At 45.8% G+C, this 25063-nt stretch overlaps 1 protein-coding gene across 3 annotated transcripts in view; it reads left to right on the top strand.

The window, feature by feature from the left end:
• PXYLP1 (2-phosphoxylose phosphatase 1) overlaps nt 1-22305 on the top strand; it is a 77962-nt gene extending 55657 nt beyond the window's left edge. For all 3 annotated transcript variants that reach the window (XM_043474255.1, XM_043474256.1, XM_043474257.1), the window contains 4 exons: nt 4995-5153; nt 5975-6101; nt 15026-15165; nt 19954-22305. In XM_043474255.1, the coding sequence (XP_043330190.1) occupies nt 4995-5153; nt 5975-6101; nt 15026-15165; nt 19954-20891 (1364 nt within the window). In that variant the 3' untranslated portion in view covers nt 20892-22305. The remainder of the gene's footprint in view (nt 1-4994; nt 5154-5974; nt 6102-15025; nt 15166-19953) is intronic.
• The last annotated feature ends 2758 nt before the right edge of the window (nt 22306-25063 follow it).

Raw genomic sequence — 25063 nt, 5'->3', positions numbered from 1 at the left:
CTGAGAGTGGGACATGACTGAGCGACCTCACTTTCACCTTTCACTTTCCTGCATTGGAGAAGGAAATGGCAACCCACTCCAGTGTTCTTGCCTGGAGAATCCCAGGGACGGGGGAGCCTGGTGGGCTGCCGTCTATGGGGTCGCACAGAGTCGGACACGACTGAAGCGATGTAGCAGCAGCAGCAGCATACAGTGCTGCAGTGAATCTCTTTGGCCATGTGTCTTGGTGACGGGAATTGATATTTTTGTCGAATAGATTCCAAGAGATAGAAAAATAGGGTCATGAATAAAGTACGTGTAACATTTTGGTGGTGATTGGCAAATACTCCTTCCCAAAAGTCCTTTTAACTTCCTCTCTTACCTGAAATGTAGGGAAATGTAGGTTTCAAACCCTGGCCAATAATGATATTATTGTTAAAATGTGTATTTCTAATCTGGTAGGATGGAGGTAATCCTATCCTATTGTTTCATTTGTATTTTTTTTTTTAACTGAAAAAGAGTCAACTTTAATTGTAACTGACTAGCCTGTACCCAGGAATGTCTCTGAATAATCATTTGTATTTTTAAAGTATGTATAATATTGAACATTTTTTTGTATGTTTATTACCCTGGTTTTTATTTTTCTATAATTAGCCTGCTCATATCCTTTTTAATTTTTCAATTTTAGGAGATTTGTGCACTTTGAATATTAAATAGTTTGTTATATATGTTGTAAATATTTTCTTCTCAGTGGATTGCTTATCTTATACCTTTGTTTATAACATGTTTGCCAAAGGGAAGCTTTAACTATTAGGAAAATTTGTAGAAGTAGTTAGGGAATTTAAGTTGATTTAAACTGGCGATTGATCCCTGTTTTAGCTATTGTTCAAATATATGCATTTATATTATATGATGATTAATAAGAAGTTAAAGGATTCCTTGTTGTCGTTGTTCAGTTGCCAAGTCATGTTCAACTCTCTGCAACCCTATGAACTGCAGCACACCGGGCGTCCCTGTCCTTCACTATCTCCCTGAGCTTGCTCAGATTTATGTCCATTGGGTCAGTGATGCCATCCAGCCGTCTTATTGTCTGTCGTCCTCTTCTCCTCTTGCCCTCAATACCCAGCATCAGGATCTTTTCCAGTGTATCGGCTCTTCACATCAAGTGGCCAAAGTATTGGAGCTTCGGCTTCATCATCAGTCCTTCCAGTGAATATTCAGGGTTGATTTCCTTTAGGATTGACTGATTTGATCTCATTGCTGTACAAGGCACTCTCAAGAGTCTTCTCCAACACCACAGTTCAAAAAACATCAATCCTTCAGCGCTCAGCATTCTTTATGGTCCAACTCTCACATCCGTACATGACTACTGGAAAAACCATAGCTTTGACTATACAGACCTTTGTCGGTAAAGTGATGTCTCTGCTTTTTAATATGCTGTTTAGGTTGTGTCAGCTTTTCTTCTAAGGAGCAAGCATCTTTTAATTTCACGGCTGCAGTCACCATCCACAGTGATTTTGGAGCCCAAGAAAATAAAGTCTGTCACTGTCATTGTTTCCCCATCTATTTCCCATGAAGTGATGGGACCAGATGCCATGATCTTAGTTTTTGAATGTTGAGTTTTAAGCCAGCTTTTTCACTCTCCTCTTTCACCTTCCTCAAGAGGCTCTTTAGTTCCTGTTCACTTTCTGCCATTAAAGTGGTATCATTTGCATGTCTAAGGTTGGTGATATTTCCCCTGGCAATCTTGATTCCAGCCAGTGATTCATCCAGCCTGGCATTTCACATGATGTACTCAAAATATAAGTTCAATAATCAGGGTGACAATATGCAGCCTTGACGTACTCCTTTCCCAATTTGGAACCAGTCTGTTGTTCCATGTCCAGTACTAACTGTTGTTTCTTGACCTGCATACACATTTCTCAGGAGGCAGGTAAGGTGGTCGGGTGTTTCCATCTTTTTAAGAATTTTCCACAGTTTGTGGTGATACACCAAAGGTTTTAGCGTAGTCAATGAAGCAGAAGTAGATTTTTTTGGAATTCCCTTACTTTTTCTATGATCCAATGGATGTTGGCGATTTGATCTCTGGTTCTTCTGACTTCTCTAATTCCAACTTTTACATCTGGAAGTTCTCAGTTCACATACTGTTTGAAGCCTAGCTTGAAGGATTTTGAGCATAATCTTGCTAGCATGTGAAATGTGTGCAATTGTGTGGTAATTTGAACATTTTTGGGCATTGCCTTTCTTGGGATTGGAATGAAAACTGACCTTTTCCAGTCCTGTGGCCACTACTGATTTGCTGACATATTGAGTCAAGCACTTTAACAGCATCATCTTTTATAATTTCATATAGTTCAACTGGAATTCCATCACCTCTACTAACTTTATTGTAGTAATGGTTCCTAAGGCCCATTTGACTTCACACTGCAGGATGTCTGGCTGTAGGTGAGTACCAGAGTGATTATCTGGGTCATTAGGAACATTTTTTATACAGTTCTTCTGTGTATTCTTGCTGCCTCTTCTTCATCTCCTCTTAATGATTCATGGGCACACCTGTTTCCACATATTTGCTCAGTTGGTGATGCTAAAAATACAACAATTATTTTTTTTTTTTTTTTTTTTTTTTTTCAGTGCCCCACTGGCCCGATGGCTAGCATTTATTAAACACCTAGAAGGTTCAGCATGAAATATCACATTTAATCTCATTGTAGCTGCTAGAGGCAGGCTCGACTCTTAGCCCCATTTTGCAGATGAGGAAACTAAGTTTCAGAGAGGTGGTATAGTTTGCCTGAGGCGGCACAGCTCACAAGCAGCAGAACAGAAGTCTGAATGCAGAGATGCCCCACTCTGCACACACCCGAGGGCCGAAGCAGGGGTGGGATCGAGCATGCCGCGTGACTCCTCTGTGCCCAGGACCCCGAGTCAGCCCTGTGCCGACGTCCTCCCAGGAATTCCCTCTGCAGCTTCCCTGGGTGTCCAGCCCGCTCCTTGCGACAACAGTGACAGTGCGGGTGCCCAAGTGCACAGGCATCCCCGCCCGGCCTCCCTCGAGGCAGCACCAGACCAGAGCTTCTGTGCCCAGGTCATCAGCTGGGGGTGGGTGTCAAGGAGAGAGCAAGAGAGAGACAGGGGGTCAGGCCTTTCCCAAGAAAAGAAAGTGAAAGTGATAGTCGCTCAGTCGTGTCCGACTCTTTGCGACCCCATGGACTGTAGTCCATCAGACTCCTTTGTCCATGGAATTCTCCAGGCCAGATGCTGGAGTGGGTTGCCATTTCCTTCTCCTAAAAATACAACAATTATTATTGTAGGTAGTTCCAAATTGAGAACTCTTTGAAAGATTGAGTACTACTAACCTAAGAGATGGACTTACATCTGCTTATAAATAATTGATAAAATGTATAAACCAGCACTCACTTGGTTGAAAGGAACAGAAGCCCAGGTCAGACTAGCTTAAATAATAAGTAGACTTTCTCGACTTACAAAACTGGGACATCCAATGGGCACTTCAGCCACATCTGGACCCAGGGCCCAGAGGATGGATGTCCTCAGATCTTCCTTCCTCTTTGTCTCTGATAACTCTCCTCATTTGTTGCTCTGGCCACTGCAGGCAGAGGCTGTCCATGGAGGGACAAATGACTGGGACAGCTCTGGGTTTCTGTTCTTAGATATCAGTGTCCAGGAGAAAAGGAGTCCCCTCCTCTTGTCTGTATTATACTTGACATTGTGATTGGCAGTTCAGCTGAACCACATGGCAGGGAAGGAGTGGTTCCCCAACAGAAAGAGGGTTGCTGGCTGGACAAGCATAACAGACTGCAGTGTCCATCCGTGACAGCCAGCAGATGGGGGTGGGGGAGAAGCTGGCCTGAGGAAAGGTGGGTGAGCTTGAGATGTCTTCCCTCCAGCACACACACCTTGGGCAGTTGCCTCGGCCTTGCCTTGTGTCTGTGGTTCTCTTCACTGTAAAATAGTCTCTTGAGAATTAATGAGCAGATATCCATGCTTGGACTCAGAGGGCCCCAGAGTGCAAGGCAGATGGTATTAAATGAGATATGACAGACACATGTCTAGCACTTCATAGGCACTCGGTAGATAATGGCTTTCTGCCTTAGTATTTACCAGAATTCAAAGGGTGTTCAGAACAAAGTGATCAGATTGCATGAAGTTAATAAGTTCTTCCTTCACCACTGTGGGTGATGCCCCCTCTCTCTGGGTGACCCACCTGGTGTCGCATAGATAATTATTGACAAGGGGAGGGTGAGGGTGTTGAGAAAGAGGCAGGGCTTGGGGGGGACTCAAGGCTTCTCTGGTAGTCCAGTGGTTCAGAATCCATCTTCCAGTGCAGGAGACACGGGTTCGATCCCTTGTCAGGGAACTAAGATCCCATATGCCACAGAGCAACTAAGCCCATTTGCCAAAACTAGGGAGTCTGCACACTGCTATGAAGATCCCATGTGCTACAACTAAGACCCAATACAGCCAAATAAATAAGTATTTTTAAAAGATATTTATATATAATTATGGGCTTCCTAGGTGGCTCAGTGGGTAAAGAACCTGCTGGCAGTGCAGGAGACGCTGGAGATATGGGTTTGATTCCTGGGTCGGGAAGATCCCTTGGAGGAGGGCTCAGCAACCCACTCCAGTACTCTTGCCTGGAGAATCCCATGGACAGAGGAGCCTGGCTGGCTCCAGTCCCCAGGTTGCAAAGAGTTGGACATGACTGAAATGACCGAGCACAGCACACATACATAATTATGCCTGATTTGTGTTGTTGTACGGCAGAAAATGACACAACATTGTAAAGCAGTTTTCCTTCAATTAAAAAATAAATTAAAAAAACATTTTTAAAAGAGTTCTTGAATGGGAAGCTGACATTTTGCTATTGATGCATTGAAGTCCAGCCTAGTTCTGAGACAGAGGTGAATTCCAGTGAAAATCCAGCTGCCCTCTGGGGTCCTCTAGCTGGCATGTGCCCTCCATGATCACACGTTTCCTGACCTACTTTGCTTTCCCTGCAGTCCACCTGATCCCAGTGTCGGCAACCAAGAATGGAGTGACCAGCAAGAATCGAAAGAGAATCATGCCTGACCCTGCAACGGAGCCCCCCGTGATGGACCCGGTATATGAAGCCCTTTTGTACTGCAACATTCCAGGTGTGGCTGAGCGCAGCATGGAAGGTAGGCCAGCTGAGCAGCCCGACATGGTAGCATCTTCACACAGCATTTAAGGAGCTAGACAGCCGGGGCTCCAGTCCTGCAGTCGCCACTGGGCTGTGCCCTTGAATGAGTTCCCAGGTCTTAGTTTCCTCATCTGTAAAATGGGCATAACAAGCCATCCCTACTCACAGGGCTGCTGGGAGGAATAAGTAACTGCTTTGAGCAGCATGAGGTGCATGAGAAGGCCTCCACAGTTGTTTGCCGTCATCCTGATTTCCGGTGAGAATGAGCAGAGAGGTGGCCTTGAAGGGCTTTAGGGGGTCCCCCTCAGCTCAACCCTTTCCCAGGCGGGCTCTCTCAGGGCTTAGGACTCCCACATCATACCCCGCTGGTGTCTGGCATTAAAGGTGTAGGAAAATGTGATTTCTCTGTTGACTTTTGCTTTTCTGAAAGTATATCAAAGAAGATGTTGAGTAGTTATCTCTTTCTGCCCAGTCTTGTTTCACAAGAGAAAGACTTAAAGCAAGTCATGGTTTCCAGTACTTCCATGGGCCTCCCCCTAGTCTATGGATGTGAGTGAGGCTACCTGAGCAGTCTTGCCCCCACTTCACTGATCTCCAGCCCCCAGCCACACCCCAAAGCCTCCCTGTGAGTGCTGGGACTCTGGGGCATAAGCAGCCTTCTCATGTTCCTCTGCCCTTCCTTGTGAGTTAGTCAGAGGGCCCCCCTCACTCCATCCCAGCATGGCACCCTTCCACCATGGTCACCCCTCCTGGCCTCTGCGAGCTGAAAGTATAAACTGTTCCTGAGTGACAACCAGGCAACGTGCTTTTCTCACGCAGGCCATGCTCCACATCATTTTAAGCTGGTGTCTGTGCACGTGTTCATTCGACATGGGGACAGGTACCCCCTGTACGCCATTCCCAAAACGAAGCGCCCGGAAATTGACTGCACTCTGGTGGCTAACAGGTAAATCGCACTTTTCTTAAAAGTCATTGAGAAGAATCTCTTTTCAGATCAAAAGGGTGACTGGAAAACTATTCAAAACAGGAAGACAGGATGGGGGAGTGGCCTGTACACATCCAGTGAGTACTGTTTGCCAGGATTTGGATCTTCAGAACGATCCTGCGGGTTAATCCCATCTCACAGTTGAGAGGACAGAGGCCCAGAGAGCTGAGGACACCTGTCTGAGGCCACACAGCAGATAAACTGAGATTTGAGTCCTGGCCAGTCTGCTATCTACAGTCTCCCTCCCTGCTGTTGTTTAGTTTAAGAAACAGCTGAGACATGGTGCAGTGACCACTGGGCCAGGAGTCCTCAGACCCTGGCGTGGCTGTTCCATTCAGGGCTGCAGGTAAGTCCCTTAGTCTCTCTGGGTCTCAGCCTTCTGTTTCTGAAACGGGGATGACGCTGCTGACCATGCAGAGTTGGGGTGAGGAGTAAGTGGGATGAGAAGGCTGAACATCACCAGCTGCAGAGTCACTTACAGGGAAGGTGTTATGTCAGGCTTTTCATTCTTCACAGGAGGAGAGACAACCTGCTCTTGGGTGACAGCCTTTAGGATGAAAAATACTTGAAAAGAGAGTAGAAGTGTGCATGTGGAAATGGCATGGCTCTAAAGTGAGAGGCACGGTTAGCAGCAAAGTGATGGGCCGGGCCTCAACAGGTGTGTTGGGGGCTCATTATCTCCCAGGCAGAGCTTACTGAATGCGGGGAGGAGACGGGGAAGTACTCTGTGGGGAAGATGTTATGCTGATGGAATGCTGTGGGTGGAACCATTGCCTCCCAGCAGCCAGGGCTGTCCATTCACAGTGGACTGCAGTGTGAACCCGGGAGTTCCAGGTTAACCCTTTGCATCTCAGCCTTCTTATTGTCTAATATCATGGGGAAGATGAAGTGAACCATTTTTTTAAAACCATCATGGAATACCACTTGATTCTAGGCTTTCATTTCCTGCTGGAGATCACAAAGTTCGAAGCCTAGGAATCTGTGTCGTCTTTTCTGTGTTTAACAAGCGTGGATGCATGTCCTCATGTCCCACAGCCTGGAAAACCTCCTAGGTGGAGTCCAGCCCGCGTGCAGTCGTTGGCCTTCTTCCTCATCTCTAGCCCTCTGTGCAGCCTTTCTGCTGGGACCCTCTGCCCCTGCCCACCACTGCCCGCCGGCTCTTCACCCTTCAGGCCTTTGTACCTGTTGTTCGGCTTGCTGGTCCCCTCCTATCACTCCTCCAAGACCCTCTGAGATGGCACCCCTTCCAGGAAACCTCTCCCACTGCGTTAGGAGGGCTTCTGTTTGTATCAGGCACCACCACTGTCTCACTCAACCCAAAAAGGGGGATGTGCAGGAAGGCCCTCAGAACAAAATATTTAATGACCAGACCTTAACCAGCCTTATGATTAGGGCACGGATAGAGGCCACGTGCTGTGCTGGGAGTTAACCCTTTAGTTTCTGGGCTGGAGCATCCAGGGTGGCGGGAGGGCAGCTAGGGGAAGTGGCTTCTCTCCTTCTGCAGAGCAGAGGTTCAATGTGTTAACAGCTGACTCAGTCTTGTCATTGTACAGGACTTTGAACAACCCAGAGACAGATGGAGCACTGGGCCTCTGAGGTGGCTGGACCCAGATCAGCCTCAAAGGTTTTGTGGGAGGTACCCTGCTCCAGTGGGCAGCTCTTAGCTTCTGCTTGCCTTTCTCTGGGCTTCAAATTCTCAGGTGGGACAATGGGTCTGCCCCCAGGCCAATCAGCTGATGCTGAAAGGCCCCTGGGCACCCTGAAGGCTCTGGGGGTCACCTGGCTGTTCCCAGGGAAGGAGCCCACTTGGCGGGGCCGCTGGGCAGCAGGCTTGCTTCCTCCCTACCAGCAGGCTCTCCTCCCAGCATCCTTGTTTCGTTTCTGTCCTCCCACACCACTGACTCTGCAGGGCATTGGGTCTTACTCCTTCTATATCTCTGGTACCCAGCCCGAGCCTGGTTGTTGGACTGGGTTGGTTGCAGAATGAATTCAGAAGCCCAGTGAGAATCACAGGTCATCATTGCCTCTCATGAGTCTATCATAGTAGATTTGAGCCTCAGCTGTGAAATCCTGTGAGGTCTAACTGCGGTGATGGAGTAAAGCTCAGAACCTTGTCCCCGCTGAGAATTTGAGCAATGGTGTTTCATTCACTGCAGCAGCCTGGAGTCTCCCAGGCCTGGCCTTTTTTCCTCTCTGAGTGGTTGTGGTCACAAGACCAGGTCAGGTCCCAGGGCCCCTCATTCTGCCACAGCAACGGCAGGACCCCATGACGAGGCCACTTCTGCGGCTCCCACCTGAGAGGCGCAGTTCCCAGGAACCAGCTGCCCCAGCCACCCCTGCATCATTTCCTTTGGTCTTGACTTTTTGGCCTTGTTCTACTATTTTAGTCCACATCCTGTATTTTTAGGAGCTACTTTCAGTCTTTTCTAGAAAGTGGATAGAATGTATGCCGTGTGTATGCTTAGTCGCTTAGTCATGTCCGACTCTGGGTGACCCTATGAACTGTAGCCCACCAGGCTCCTCTGTCCATGGGGTTTCCCAGGCAAGAATACTGGAGTGGGTTGCCGTTTCCTTCTACAGGGGATCTTCCTGACCCAGGGATTGAACCTGCATCTCTTGTGTCTCGAACATTGCAGGCAGACTCTTTACCCACTGAGCCATCAGGGAAGGTCTATTTTAGTCCATATTCTGTATTTTTAGGAGCTACTTTCAATCTTTTCTAGAACGTGGGTTAGAATATACATGTTTAATTAATTAATGGCATTTAATGAATTCCATCTTTTATAACAATAAATGTTGACTTGTCATTAGAAACACACATTTCGCATAAGAGTGAGGAGGTCTTCCAGCAAAGGGAACCCAGTCTGGGTCTCTTTGTCCTCTGGGACTGTGGATCTGGGTCACCAGCTGGGCCTGTTGTGTTCCCAGGGGCCAGTTCATCTTCACGAGTTATTAATTTTATAGCCTCCTCTGAGGCAGAGCATTCTACATATACCTTTTTTTTAGATTTGAAAGTGAAAGTGAAGTCACTCAGTCCTGTCCGACTCTTTGCGACCCCATGGACTGTAGCCTACCAGGCTCCTCCCTCCATGGGATTCTCCAGGCAAGAATACTGGAGTGGGTTGCCATTTCCTTCTCCAGGGGATCTTCCCAACTCAGGGATCAAACCCGGGTCTCCTGCACTGCAGGCAGATGCTTTAACCTCTGAGCCACCAGGGAAGCCCGAGGCAGAGCATTCTAAAGTGCACCCATTACTCCCATCTGGTGAAGGAGACTTCTGGGCTGGCAGGTGGGGGTGCACCAAACTGACAGCAGCAGGAGCCAAACACCCCAATGTTTCCCTTTACAAGGACACCTCCCGTGACTCTCAGAGTCTTTATGGTGGAAGCTGCCTCTTCATGAGTAGTTGTGGGGCTCAGGAACATTGTCCTGCAGGGAGGTGGAGGTTGATTTGAGAGCTCAGCATGTAAACGGTAGCTGAAGCTGTGGGCTTGAATGGTGTCACACACAGAGCCTGTGGAGTGAGGAATGGGCCAAAAATAGAGTCCTGGGAGCACCAGCCAGTTATAGCACCAAGAGAAAGAAGCGTCCCTGAAGGAGATAGAGAAATTGCAAACAGGAAGAAGGCAAGAGAGCGATGTTATAAGAGCTGAGGAAGGAGAGTTTCAGGAAGGGGGAGTGGGGAGGTAATCACATCAGATAGAGCAAAAAAGCCCAGAAAACCAAAGACTGATAAAAGTATATTAAGTTTATCTTTTTTTAGCATTTTACCTTATTAATAACATAAAATAATAAATTCTTTAATTGGCATAAACTGTAAAAATCTGTGGCATGAACTTGTTCTGGTTTCCAGCCATGCAAGCTTTTTTGAATTGCTTTTTTGAATAACAGTGTCACTGGTCTTATACCTCTCTCAGCTTGTCTTACTAGTCTGTGCAGAACTCAATGATTGCTCAAATGATGGCTAAAGCACAATACATTTTCTTATATACGTGTGGATTAGCCTTAGGGCTTCTGTCTAGAGCTTTGTGTAATAAATAGCTGTGAAAATGTATATAAAATGTAAATAAGAACTCTGAAGCAAATAGTTTGAAGGCTTAAGATGGTAGCACTGCTGGCTCTTTCTATTTTCAATGTGAAAGTAGATTTCCAGTGAGAATACAATCACATGGGTATTTCCTGAAGAAAAATTCATCATCACAGATACAGTCATTTTTGTGCATGCTGTTATAATAAAGAGAACCAAGGAGAATTCTCTGATGGGCCAGTGGTTAGGACTCTGCTTGCACTGCCATGGGCCCAGGTTCAGTCCCTGGTCAGATAACTAAGATCCTGCAAGCTGGGTAGCATGGCCAAAAAATAAAACAGTAAGTCCTCTACATGTGAACCTTTAAGTTTCAAATGTTTGAAGACATGAGCATGTGTTCACATGTCCAGTCACGTAAGTTTGTTCACATGTCTGCCGTACACTGTCGTGTGTGTGCAGCGTGTATAGGTGGTGTGCCCTTGTGTACTTCACAGTACCGTATAGAGTACAGTGGTACAGTAGCTTTATTTCAAGCCCAGGATGTCTGGAAGCAAGAGTAAAAGCAGTGGTGATGTAGCTGGTACTATCTTACTTTTCAAGGTACTGTATGGTAAGGTGAAAAGTCTTTATTTTTTGCATTTGTTTTTCTGTATTATTTGTGTGAAAAGTATTATAAACCTATTGCAGTACACTACTATATAGCTGATTGTGTTAGCTGACTTCTTAAGCTAACTTTGTTGGGCTTATGAATGTGCTGTCAGAATAGAACTCATTCGTATGTAGGGGACTTGCTGTAGAAAATGAAAAGGGGAACCAAGAATGCTTTGCCTAAATAACAGAAGTTTCTCTCTTGCGTGAAGGTCTGAGATGAGTATTCCAGGTTGTATAATTTTACTTTACTTGATCATTCAGGGCCCCAGGTTCCTTCTAGGTTGTTGCTCCCACCATGCCCTAGGGATGTGTACTTGACTGAACCTGGGTTGCCAGGGTGCCTGAATCATGGCCAGAGGGAAGGAAGAGAGTGTGGAGGGGGCACACCCATGATCTGAAAGCCTAAACAGAGATTTGCATACATCCTTTCATTCCACTGGCAAATACTTAGTCATGTGACTCTATTTACTGCTGCTGCTGCTGCTAAGTCGCTTCAGTCGTGTCCGACTCTGTGCGACCCCATAGACCCCGACTCTGTGGGACCCCACCAGGCTCCCCCGTCCCTGGGATTCTCCAGACAAGAACACTGGAGTGGGTTGCCATTTCCTTCTCCAATGCATGAAGGTGAAAAGTGAAAGTGAAGTCACTCAGGCATGTCTGACTCTTAGCGACCCCATGGATGGCAGCCTACCAGGCTCCTCCGTCCATGAGATTTTCCAGGCAAGAGTACTGGAGTGGGGTGCCATTGCCTTCTCCGCTACTTACCGCTAGGATCTCAAAAATGGGATCTAACAAAGTTCCCAAGAAGCAGAGAATAGTTTTTAGTATCTAACTGTTAAAGAAAAACCAGAGCTGAAGAGCAGATAAAGCTGTAAAAACAGATATTATTGAGGAGTTAATACAGTAGGGACAGAACTGAGCTCAGTTCCAGATAGAGCATAGACAAGTGGGGCTTTTTAGCCAAGGAGCAGGGTGGGGGTCAGTCAAGGGAGAGTTACTATGAGGACACATCGGGGTGAGGGGATTCTAGTTAACTGATTCAACAGGATTCTTGGTGAAAGCAGACCAGGGTGATCAGATACCACTGGGGTTGAGGAATTTGATCAGGTAGCAAGGGTGATCAGATACCAAGAGTGGGAGATTCTGGGCTTCCCTAGTGGTCCAATGGTAAAGAATACAGGAGACGTGGGTTTGATCCCTGATCAGGGAACTAAGATCCTGCATGCCCTGGGGCAGCTAAGCCCATGCACCACAACTACTGGGCCTGTGTACCTGGAGCCTGTGCTCTGCAACAAGAGAAGTCACCTTAATGAGAAGTCCTCACACTGTAACTAGAGAAAAGCCTGCATCACAGCAAAGACCCAGCACAGCAAAGAAAAAAGAAAGAGTGAGAGATTCTGGCTACACTGACTGTAGCAGGATTTTTGCTAAAAATGGACAATGCAAAGACAGGTATAAATCCAAAGATCGAGGCCTGGTTGGGAAGAGGATTCAGAGGAGACTAAAATTTGACCAAAGAGAGTCTGTCATATAACTAAGGCTCACTTACAATTGCCTTTGTTTTTAATATTTCCATTGAAATCTGGATATATTAATAAACTATGGGAACTTTCTATATTCATTGCTACAGATTATAGAAGGCTTGGACTTTTCTTGAAGCATCTAAGTGTGGGGCACTTCCCAGTTGAATTCATTTACATGTGTTTTTGATTTATCTACTGTGTGCTAGGGACCCTCTCAACTCCAGGGATGGAGCAGTATGTGAGGTGGGAAGAACTGATCTTGGGAGGCTGTGGGGTGGCCTTGGCTGTGATGGCTTGAAGCAGGAATCTCAGTTCCCCTACCAGGGTTTGAATCTGGGCTGCCGTGCTCTCTGGTTCTTGTCTGCTTTGAAGAATTCAGCAAAGAGATGAAAAGTAGTGAGACAACTAAAATGTTTATTAAGAGAGAATATATGTGCAGAGGAAGCATGGGCTGGCTCAGAGAGAGAGAGAGAGTCCTGTGCTTTGGGAGGCAGTTCTGGGTTTCCTCCGGCCAGTCATCTTGCTGTGTCTGGCTTTAAATCCATAATTGATCTGGCTAAGGGCCCTCCGATGTGTGCGCGTGCATCTTTTAGCCAAGACAGATTCCAGCGCAGAGGTCTCAGGGAAGTTGACAGAACATATTATGGTCTAGCACCCCCTCTCCTAAGGGTCCTTTCTTTGCATGCATAGTTTGGGGGTCTCTGACCTCAAGAAAGAGTAATACGTGGTCTCTTTATCTTTAGTCCAAGCAGGACTCCGCTCCCTCTTGCTCCTGCCATTATCTTTATCTTGAAATATCTGTTCTCAGGAGACAGATGCCAGCTGCTCAGTCTGGGGCCTCAGGGCCTGATCATTCAGATCCAGGACAGGCCCAAGGACTCAGGTTACCTGGTCCTCTTCCTGGTTGAAAGACTCAGTCTTTTGTTATATTATCCGTAAGTGAAGTTTTTCTTTCATGAATTGTCACTTTTCCATATCAAAAACAGGTTTCCATGAATACACTTAGATATTAATGTATCATCAACCAATCAGATTCCCTGAAAACCTGGGACCTCCCAGCCAACACTTTCAGTGGGGAGATTTCATTTCTAAAATTGGTAGCAAAGCTTTCTTAGATCCTCAAACATCATCAACCTGAAATAATGGCCTGGAGCAGAATATTTGACTCCTATTGATAGATAGCCTTTGTTTATGTGGATTCGTTTCGGCAGCCTCATTATCAGTCTGGACATTTTATTTCCCAGTTTGCAAATATATATGTGTTTCAGCCTCAGGGAAAATAACATCCTCTGTTTTTATGGAAAGCCGTAATGTCTTGTAGCAATACGGGGTGATTTATTAGACTATATACTGTATGTCAGGATTAGCATTCCCTAAAACATATTTTTGTAATGGGTTTTTTTTTAGCTTTATGTTTTCAAAAGATAATAAACCCATTTTGGCAGCCATTGTAAAAGCATTGCCAAAGTTAATTAGGTTTTCAGACAGCAGGGGTCTGCCATTAAACAATTTATCTTTGCTTCTTTTCATGCTGCTTTAGCTTAGTTGGGAACTGCTCTATCTGTCCACCTTTGTTCAGCTGGACAATGTATAAACAGTCATAGGCCATTTCATTATTCAAGGGAAAGGTGTGTATATTCATAGGTCATCTCATTATTCAGAGAAAATGTTTGTATATATTCATAGGTCATTTCATTATTCAGGGAAATTGTGTATTTGTGATTAGACTGATAAATCTTGATTTACCACATGTGACTTCACGGCAGAAATATAAATAATATTATAAATTTCATAAGATCTCATAAATAACCTATTTTTTTCCACTCTTCATTATCACCCCACATGCAATGAGATACCATATGTGCAAAATGCATAGTGAGCTGTAGAGATATGGGTTATCCTAATCAGTTAATTTTCTTCACAAGAGATTTTCCAGAGGTCACCTAAGTTAAGGATTAAAGGTTACCCCAGTGAAAGTTGGGTTGCCTTTTCTAGGAGGAGGGGGCAGCATGTGGAAAGTCTTGGAACGGTGCAAGAACAAGTGTGGGGTATGGAAGGCAGATGCTACGTGTGGCCAGAGAACAGCATTGGGGAGCCCTGGGCCTCAGAGTGAGGCAGGGCCAGAGTAGACTAATGGCCACATGGGGCTCCTTGGAAAGGTGGCACGGAGCGGTGACATCTAGGGTTGCCTCCTGTGTTGACCTCACTGTCTGTGGAGAAGGCAAGATTAGGCTGCAGGGAGGTCGGGGAGGAGCCCACGCCATCTAGACAAAAGCTCTCTGAGCCAAAACCTACTCAGGGATGCAGGGATAGGAGAGAGGCGCAGAGCAGCCCAGGAGGGCACATGGGCAAGGGCAGGGGAGGGAGAAATCGAGGTCAACCACCAATCTAGGCTTGGCTGCCTGGTAAGGTCGGTGTGGGGAACAGAGTGCGTGAGGTCAGCACTAACCCCCACAGGGCTTGAGAATGATGGGCACTCTGGGAGATGGCAGGGGCTCAGGCTGGCCCTACAGAGTGGGCGCTTTATATGTAGGTGTCAGCAGGCGAGTAATCATGAGATTGGAATGTACTATTATTGCGGGTGAGAAAGGGCAGGGCTCACTTGGGCTACTGCTTGTTACAGCTGAAATCATTGTGGACTTTTTCAGAGCACATTGACCACTAACTCTGTGTTGTTTCTTTAGGAAGCCGTATCACTCTAAACTGGAGGCTTTTGTGAGTCACATGTCAAAAGGACCTGGAGCCTCTTTCGAAAGCCCCTTGCACTCGCTGCCTCTTTACTCCAGTCACCAGCTGTGTGAGATGGGAGAGCTCACGCAGACAGGTAAGTGCAATGACCATTCTTCCACTTACTCTTCCACCCACTCCCGCGTGTGGTGGACGCATGCAGCGGGGCCTCGGGTGAGACGCTGTGGGCATGGGGGTGAGTCAGCACTGTACCTCAAGCAGCTGTGAGCCCACCAAGGTATCTCATTAAACATTTCTTTTTTAAAATATATTTATTATTTTTGGTTGCACTGGGTCTTCATTGCTGTGTGCAGGCTTTCTCTAGTTGCAACAAGTGGGGGCTACTCTTCATTGCAGTGCACGGGCTTCTCATTTCAGTGACTGTTCTCATGTGTGGGCTCAGTAGTTGTGGAGCACAGGCTTAGTTGATCTGAGGCATGTGGGATCTTCCCAGATCAAACAAGGATCAAACCCGTGCCCCCTGCTTTGGCATGTGGATTCCTATCCACTGCTCCAACCAGGGAAGTCCCGTCTGATTTCTAAATATTAAAAATAGCCCTTTCTCCTATTATTAAAAATATATATATTCATGGAAGAAAAAGTAGGGATGACAATTAAGCAAAAGAAAGATAAATTTAAAGCACTCATAATCTCACCAAAGAAATTAATAACCTTTCTTCTTGTGTTAATATCTATGCAGTCGTAGGTATGCGCGCGCGCGCACACACACACACACTCATTCTCACAGGTTGTATCTTCCTGAGCACTATTTTGTAGCCCATTTTTTCACTTAATAATATATCGTGATAATCTTTCCCTACCAATAAATGTTCATCAACAACATAATTTCTGATAGCTGCATATTCTTCCACTGTGGATAGGCCATGATGTATGTAACCAGTCCCATGTTCTCAGATACTTCAGACAAAACAGCTAAAAGGTTTTCATGCCCCAGATCTGAGGGACATGCATATGGCAGAGCCCCACCATGCATGGAGTCCGCAAGTGTGTTCCTCACAAAAGCCATCTCTCCCTCTGCAGCCCTGTTCATACTGCTGTGCAGCCAGTTCACTGTCAGCATAGGTTGGTGAGTTAACTGTGGGCTGGGACGAGAAAGAACTGGTGTCCCCAAGAGGTTTCAGCTTTCTACTTCTTCAGTCTGAGACCTCAGAGGACCTTTGTGTGGTCACTGGTCTTCCTGGAGGAATCAGGATGACCTATAGGCCATATTCTGTTTCTTGATCCACCAGCATCTTAGGACCTCAGCTTTGACGGAAAGAAGGTCCATCAAACCCCAATGGTTTCCCAATGTTTTGAAAACTATTATTACTGGGGAGAAGATAGTAAGTGACCAAGTGGGGCAAGATGAAGGCTCTGGAGGACTAGCCTTGAATAAGGAGTTTTGTCAAAAGCTTTTGCTAATTAGTTCCACGTGCACAAGTTCTACATTAGTTTAAAACAGGAGTCCTGGGATTTCCCTTGTGGTCCATGGCTAAGACTCTGTGCTCCCAATGCAGGGGGCCCAGGTTCAGTCCCTGAACAGGGAATTCTATCCCATGTGCCACAACTGAAGATCTTGTATGCCGCAACTAAGACCTGGAGCAGCCAAATGAATAAATATTTAAAAAACAAATAAATAAAAATAGGAGTCCTCCTCCTACCAGAACCAGAGCCCCCTTTTATTAACAAGTATTTTGTGGTGCTCCCTGAACTATCCCAAAGTGAAATTCAAATATAACCATTCTATATACATAATTTTACAAAACAGTTATATCAGGTATCCTACCTATAATATGAAGTAGAAACAAAAGGAAATGATTTTATTATGTAATTCTGTATATCTCAGTATAAATGTTTGAGCACACCTTTGTTAGAAAAGAAAATGAAGTAATCAGTTGCTTGCACATAAATGTAGATGGGTGTGGTGACAGCTACAAATGCAGAATGATCAAAGGATGTGCATTGATGACTCTTAATACCCCATATATCAGGACATGATTTATTTGACAAATGTCATCAAAACAAAAGACAGATGCCCCTTAATTTATTTCTGGAAAATTCAGTAGATGTTATACAAAAATGGCTATATGTCTGTAGACACAAAAAAACAGTTTTGAAATTGAAGTATTAAAACTTCAAGGATTAAAGTATTAAAACTTGAAGGATTTTCACATATGGGAATGTCTTGTACTTCAAAAGTTATTCGGAATTAGAGAACAGTTCCTTGTGAAGACCGTCCAGTCCTTGGCCCCCACACGCAAGGAGTCAGCAGTGTTCCTCCCCGTGTTACTGTGACAACCCAAACCCTCCCTGAGGACAGAACTGTGCTTGCTGAGAACCACTGGTGGTGCGTAACAGAAACCAACTCAAGCCCCTCCCAAAAAGGACATTTATTATAAAGACTGAGGATGACTCACAGACTCTAAGGGCAAGAATATGACTAGGCCTCCAGAGACTGGTCCCAGCGATAAAAAAAAAAAGCTGTCTGTCCCTGCCGGTATGGTTTTGCTGTGTGTCTGTCAATGGAGACAGTCCTGGCCACATGTAGAGATGAACTTATACATTCACGTTCTTGAGAGAATCTGATGGTGTCCTTGAGGGTCAGTGTCCATCAACTGGCTGGGAGGTCAGGGTAATTGCATCAAATAGTTTATTCATCCCCATCTTTCTTTCCAATTGACCTATTATCATCATTGTTTTTAAAACTAGCCTTACCCTAGAAATCTTATCTGTGGTAGTTTGCTCCTATTCCCTGGTCTCTTTTAATGGTCACTTTTATCTCCTATTTGAAATCTTGCATCGCTGTTAGAATAATCACTTATGAGTGCACACTTTGGGGACCTCACAGGAACCACGTAAGATGCAGCTGATCGTTAGTGTCTACTCCATCCCAGGTGCTTTAGCAGCTGCCGTGTGTAGGGGAGGAGGGCAGCTGGATGGCACAGAGCATGGAAGCCTCCGAGGGTGCTGCTGCGAGCTGCAGGTTCTGACAATAACACAGGCTTTGGCGTAAACAGACCTGTGAAGTGGGGCGTGTGACATATTCCCGACAGAGCTGGTGACAAGTTGCATTGATACACACATTGATAGTGTGTGTAAAGTGCCGAGCACAGTTCTAGCACATGCCAGGCTCGGCAGATGCAGTGAATGCCTCAGAAGTCCAGCAGTCTGTGTGAACAGGAGGGAATGATTAATGCCACCTGGGGGAGAAAGAGAAGGCCAGAAAGGAATTATAGTATTGGAGTCAGGATGAGCATTTCACTGGGAGAGAAAGGGAAGGGCAGGAACCAGGTTGTGAAGATGCGAGTTGTGTTTGGAGAGGAGGAGACACCCTGAATTGGTAATATTTTGGCCTGAACATGTAGGGAGGAGGTGACGTGAGCCGGGACTAAGAGCACAGGTTGGGCCCAGATGGGAGCTGGAGTTCTGGCTCGGCCATATCTTAACTGTGAATGGCTTGGGCCTCAGTTTGCTTTTGCTTTCTTTGTTGGGTTTTTGTGAGGATTAAAGGAGAAAGGTCTGGTGCACAGTAAGCATAGGTGGCCTCAGAATGCTGGGTGGGCCCAGAAGGAACTGGGGGCCAGACACAGATTCTGGGTGTTGGCCCCTCTGTGCAAGTCATTTGGAAATGCTAAGACCTGTCCCAGCGCAGATCTCTGAGGGGACTCTGCTGTCAATACTCTTCATTCAGAGTAGGACCTAGATAGCCTTCATGATTTTTTTTCTGCCCCTGAGCTGTTCCCCTTCCTGGGCCAACACGGTTCCCTCTGTCCCACACATTTCAGCCTGAAGTTGTCTTGTCTTTGTGGTTGGGCTTTGCAGACCAGTCGGGCATCTGCATAAGTGGCATCACGGGTCACAGGGCCTGCCCGAGGTTTACACTCTCAGGGAACTCAGATCTCACACTTAAAGGCCATCCCAACGTCCTGTTGGCTGGAGGGTGAGCTTGCTCTTATCTTGGATTGCCTTCTCCTACTTGAAGATAAGGCTTTTTCAGTGTTTGTTTTTGTTTTGTTTTTAATTGTACTGTGGCATAGTTCCTGTGTGTAGTTCAAAACTGTAACTACTAAAGTGAAACTTAAAAATCATGCTGCTATCCCTGTTCTATCACCACCCCCCCATTTCTGTGCCCCTGTCACCCCCAGATAACCATGGTGCGCCCTTCCAAAGTTTCTTTATACAAAACACAGGCAGCTGCCTATACACGTTCTTATTTTTCCCCTCATTTTTATTTAAAAGGAGCATAGTAAACACACTGTTCTGCAATTTGCTTCCCCCCCCCCCCAATATTCCATCTAGGTACCTGGGAGATCATTCCATATCTGTGCAGGGAGAGTATCGTTGCTGATGGGCAGGTTAAAGGGCAGGACTGGGCAGAATGGACCCAGGAAGTGAGCAGAGAGCCTTGGGCTGGGGGAGTAGGGAGTGTGGCATGAAGGAGGGAACTGGGCAGCCAGGATATGACTTGTTCTCCTTGCCTGACTGATTTCTGTGAGCTCCCAGGCACTCTGAGGAACGATTTGTCCTGGGTAGGAGGGAAAAAGCTCTCCTTAGGCTCCATTACCTCCTGCACCTCCACCAGCAGGCTGGTTTTACCTCTGAGCCCCACCAGTCACAGCCCTCCTCCAGAGGAGGGATCGAGGCAGACAGATGGAAAGGTGTGGGTCCAGAGGACAGGGCCCCACTCTGCTCATCCCTTTGTGTGTAATCCCTTCACATGCTGGTGGGAGCCCCTTCTGGAGGGTCCCTCGCAGTGGGGGCCAGGCTCGAGGGTGTAACCATACAGTGTCTGAAGCCTTCCAGCACTGGGCGAGCCTCGACTCCCCTGGCTGGCCCTTCCACTGAGCTGGTGGTGAGGCAAGCGTGTGACGCTCTTGTGTTTCAGGGGTCGTGCAGCACCTGCAGAACGGCCAGCTGCTGAGGGACATCTACCTGAAGAAACACAAGCTCCTGCCGAGTGACTGGGCTGCAGAGCAGCTTCACTTAGAGACCACCGGCAAGAGCCGGACGCTGCAGAGTGGGCTGGCTCTGCTCTATGGCTTTCTGCCGGATTTTGACTGGAAGAAGGTTTATTTTAGGCACCAGCCCAGTGCTCTGTTCTGCTCTGGGAACTGCTACTGCCCACTGAGGAACCAGTACCTGGAGAAGGAGCAGCGTCGGCAGTACCTATTACGTTTGAATAACAGGCAGCTAGAAAGGACTTACGAGGAGATGGCCCGGATCGTGGACATCCCCACCAAGCAGCTCCGGGCTGCCAACCCCATAGACTCCCTGCTCTGCCTCTTCTGCCACAACGTCAGCTTCCCCTGCACCAAGAATGGCTGTATCACCATGGACCACTTCAAGGTGATCAAGACGCATCAGATAGAGGATGAGAGAGAGAGGCAGGAGAAGAAGCTGTACCTGGGGTACGCGCTGCTGGGCGCCCACCCTATCCTGAACCAAACCGTCGGCCGCATGCAGCACACAGCAGAGGGCAGGAAGGAGGGGCTTTTCACTCTCTACTCCGCTCACGACGTTACTCTGGCCCCGATTCTCAGTGCCTTGGGCCTTACGGGCGCCAGGTTCCCGCGGTTTGCGGCCAGGTTGGTCTTTGAGCTCTGGCAGGACAGGGAGAAGCCCCGTGAGCACTCCGTCCGGATCCTCTATGACGGTGTTGACATCACGTTCCACACTTCATTCTGCCAGGACCACCACAGGCGGTCTCCCAAGCCCATGTGTCCCCTCGAAAATTTAGTCCGCTTCATCAAAAAGGACATGTTTGTGGCCCTGGGTGGTGGTAGTACCAATTATTATGAAGCATGTCACAGGGAAGGATTCTAAAAGGTACACGATGCAGCGCCGAGAATCTACGCCAATTTGAAGGGATGGGGAAGGTCCGCTTCTAGGTCTGTCGGCTGCTAAAGGTACAAGGTAGTTTTTAAAGGCCGGAAATCATGCTTGGGGCCCACGTGAATTTGGGGTTGAACAGGGAGTATGTTGCTGTAATTGGGTACGTAAGTGACTTGGTACACAGTGGTCAGTTCACAGAGAAAGGAAGGTACTTTATCCCAGCTAGACTTTGCTTGGATGCCAGAATAATATTTCAGTGCCCAAAGTTGCCAATTCAAATGTGTATTCTTTTGATCTGCCTTGGTACTGTGTGATGGAACCAGCAAACCTCAGCCAAACCTCCTCTTCATCTGGGACAACCTCACCTTGTCCTTGTTCAGTGAATGGTTTCCTGAAGTGATTCATTTAAAACAGGGGTGGGCAAACTTTTTCCATAAAGGGCCAGATAGTAAATATAGACTCTGGACCAAAAGGCCACCTATAGCACCTGTCACAGCTGCCCGACTCTGCTCTTGTAACATGAAGGCAACCACAGATGACCCATGAATGAGTTCAGCGTGGCTGTCACACAAAAGAGGCAGTGGGCCAGCCGTAGTCTGAGGGCTGGAGTTTGCTGACCCCCATTCTAAGAAGCAGGCTGTTCTACAATTGCACTTTCAGCACTTTTTGAGAGAACCAGTTGAATACCCAGAATTATTCAGTGGTGCCTCCAGTAACTTCTGCTAGAAACACAGAATCTGGTCTGTGTCTGACATTATAACAAAACTTGAGGGGAAACAAACATTGAATCAGAATGAATCATAAAAAAATTATTAGAATAATACTTGATGTTCATGATGATTGTGGTATAAGATAGTTTCGAGTATGTCTTCAATATTTGTCTGCTGTAGTCTATTTGCTGTACATGCTGAAATTTTTGTATTCCATTTAGTATTTTTATAGTCTAGGAAAATATTTTCTAAGATCAGTTTTAGATGTGCTCTTATTCCTATGAAATATTCAATTTACTGTATCTGCTTGGTGGTTAGAAGGGAACCAGAAGCTGAATTCAGGCACTTTCTCCCAATAAAACTAATGATGGCTCATTCCCTTTGACAAGCAGTAGAATTGGATCAATTTTTAAACCATTTTCGTCAATTTCAAATGGTAAATTCAGATTGATTTTTAAATAAGTTTTTGGAAGAACTTTGTTACTAGATAGTTAAATAATCTTTATAAGGTATTTTATACATTAGAAGCAATTATAATTAAATCTGTGATTTCTGCCTAAAATGGTGCTAGTTCTGTGCAAAGAAATGTAAAGTGAGATTCTCCAATGTCGTTGCCATTCCAGCCTTTTTTGTCTGTTTTTGTCCAGTGTTTCATTTGAATACATCTGTTTCTATTAATAAATTTTTGAAGAATACTCATACATGTAACTCATGGTTTGTACCTATGTCACTCTGTTTCTTTTCAAGTGAGTTTTAATTGTTTTATCTTTTAATAAATAAAAGCATTTTAAATTAGAAAACTCTACAGTACACATGGGGAAGGGAGGCCCAGTGTGACTAGCAGTAGGCCAAGCGGGGCCTGCTAGGGTGACCGGGAGGGACGGAGTCCTACCCTGGGCCACAGAGGGGCTACAGCTTCCTTCTCTGACAGCAGCATCAGGACTTCGTGGTCAAGGGTGTGTCACAGCTGGTGGCCCTGGACTGGGTGATAGTTTATCTCAAAGTCTTCTTTTATTGCTGAAAATCATGTGTTGTTGTTGTTCAGTCAATAAGTCATGTCCAACTCTTTGTGACCCCCATGGACCGCAGCACACCAGGCTTCCCTGTCCTTCACTATCTCCCAGAGCTTGCTCAAACTCATGTCCCTGGAGTCAGTGATGCCATCCAACCATCTCATCCTCTATCGTCCCCTTCTCCTCCTGCCCTCAATCTATCCCAGTATCAGGGTCTTTTCCAATAAGTCGGCTCTTATCAGGTGGCCAAAGTACTGGAACTTCAGCTTCAGCATCAGTCCTTCCAATAAATACTCAGGGTTGATTTCCTTTAGGATTGACTGGTTTGATCTCCTTGCTGTGTGTTGTCTCTTGAATATTTAAAGCTTATGCAAGTTTTTTTTTTTTTTTTTTGCTCCCACTTGCAATCTATCTGAATCAGAACTGCTAAACACAGCTTGAAGATTTTAAAGTAAAGGTGAATCAGAAGATATTTTAAAAATCAATTTTGCAACATCTGTTTTGTTAAAGGTGGATATTTTGCATAAAAGCCAACATTAAAAGTGCAGAGGTTTTGCCTCCTAAGATACTGGGTATGCATGGCATTAAACTATCCTCCTCATTATCTAGTTCTGACCCATTTCCTTTCTATAAACAAACACTGCGCACCCAGCTGAGGGTGCTGGAGCTTGTCCTTGGTTTCAGGGCAATGGTCTCAATGACTTAGATTATGGCAAGTGTGGGTGTGCACACTGCATATTCAGCTTTGTTGTTTTCATGATTAAAATTAATACATGCACATTGGGAAACAGTCAAACAATACTGAAAACAACTTCAAAGGTGAAGTTCTCTAATCCTACCTCCAGAGAGAACACAATGAGCCGCTTGAAAAATCTTCTTCCAGGAATTTAACTTGCAGATACATACATATATATATATATGTTGGGGTCCTTTAATGGACCGGAACCTTGTGGTACGGAGTCGACGATAAGAAAGTGAAAGAGAGAAAGAGAGAGAGAGACAAAAAAGACCCGGGGACCTAAGCTCTGGTGGAGCAAAGGTGCTTTAATGATTTTTCTATGAGTATATATAGGCTGCAGTACAAGAAACTTCTTTCGGGAATGATAGAGATCAGAAAACCAAATGTACAGCAACCGTTACCAAGGGAACAAGGGGTAACGTTAGTCACAAGGTCAGGAGACAATCTATATCTCAAGTAAGGGGGAAGGAGATTAAGCTGTTTTGTCCTAAGGAGAATGTTTACTAAAGGAGACTCATGCTTGCCTCACACAGTGACCTCAGTCCCTGGGAGCAGCGTGCTGTTCCGCTTGAAGAGGGACAAAGGACTCATGAGAGACAGCACGTAGGAATCCTCCCGTCAAACATTCCCTGACATATATATACAAAATTTTTAAGTGGGAACAAGATTATTCAACCTATATTGTCCTGTGACTTCCTTCCCTCAAAATATATTTTGTTTCCTTTAACAGTATGTCTTAGACATATTTCTCATCAACTTGCTTCTCTTAACAGTATGTCTTAGGGATTTCCACGTTGAGAGGAAAGGTGGGGGAAAGGAAGAAAGAGAAAGAAGGAAAGATAACTCTTTTATAGCCATAGCATAATATTTCATGATTTCATGATATAGATGAGACATACTTTTTAATATTTTTAAAGTAATTCCCTTTTTTCTTTCGAGATTTTACTAAAAGAATATTTATATAGTATTCCTGACACAACAAACATTTTCGCACTTTGACAGCCAGGTAGCTTTATAAAATCATTAGTCAACTGACTGAGTTTATCAATTTAATCTTTCCACAACAAAACGACCAGCTTTGAAAGTAGCTGGCAGGATTGAATAGCAATTGTATCATTGTGTTGATTCAGGATGCATATCCAGCTTTTCCTGACTGTCCAAAGTGAACATTTTTAAAAACAATCTTATTTGCTTATGGCTGTGCTAGATCTTTGCTGCTGCGTGGGCCCCTCTCTCACTGCAGCGTGCAGGCTTCTCACTGCAGTGGCCTCTCTGGTCGCAGAGAGCGGGCTCTAGGGCACTTGGGCTTCAGTAGTTGTGGCACATGGACTCAGCATTTGCAGTTCGCAGGCTCTACAGCACAGGCTCAGCAGTTGTAGCACACGGGCTTGGCTGCCCCGTGGCATGTGGGATCTTCTCAGATCAGGGATCAAACCCACATCTCCTGCGCTGGCAGGCGGATTCTTTACCACTGAGCCACCAGGGAAACCCTAAAGTAAACATTTTAATCAAAGATACTGACCTTCAAATGGTGATGCTTAGAGCTGTGTGTTCACATAGTAGACACTGGCCATGGAAAGCTACCAGAAATGAGATGTGGTTCTTCTGAACTGGCATAAGACAACTGGTGAGACGTATTTTAATTTTTCATTAAAAATGAAATTAAAACATATGTCCAGAGCCCCCCTAGAAACTTCCTGG

Source organism: Cervus canadensis, chromosome 7 (assembly GCF_019320065.1).
Source record: "Cervus canadensis isolate Bull #8, Minnesota chromosome 7, ASM1932006v1, whole genome shotgun sequence".
NCBI lineage: Eukaryota > Metazoa > Chordata > Mammalia > Artiodactyla > Cervidae > Cervus > Cervus canadensis.
The sequence above is the reverse complement of the archived record's forward strand: the minus strand, read 5'-3'. Positions and strand labels throughout refer to the sequence as shown.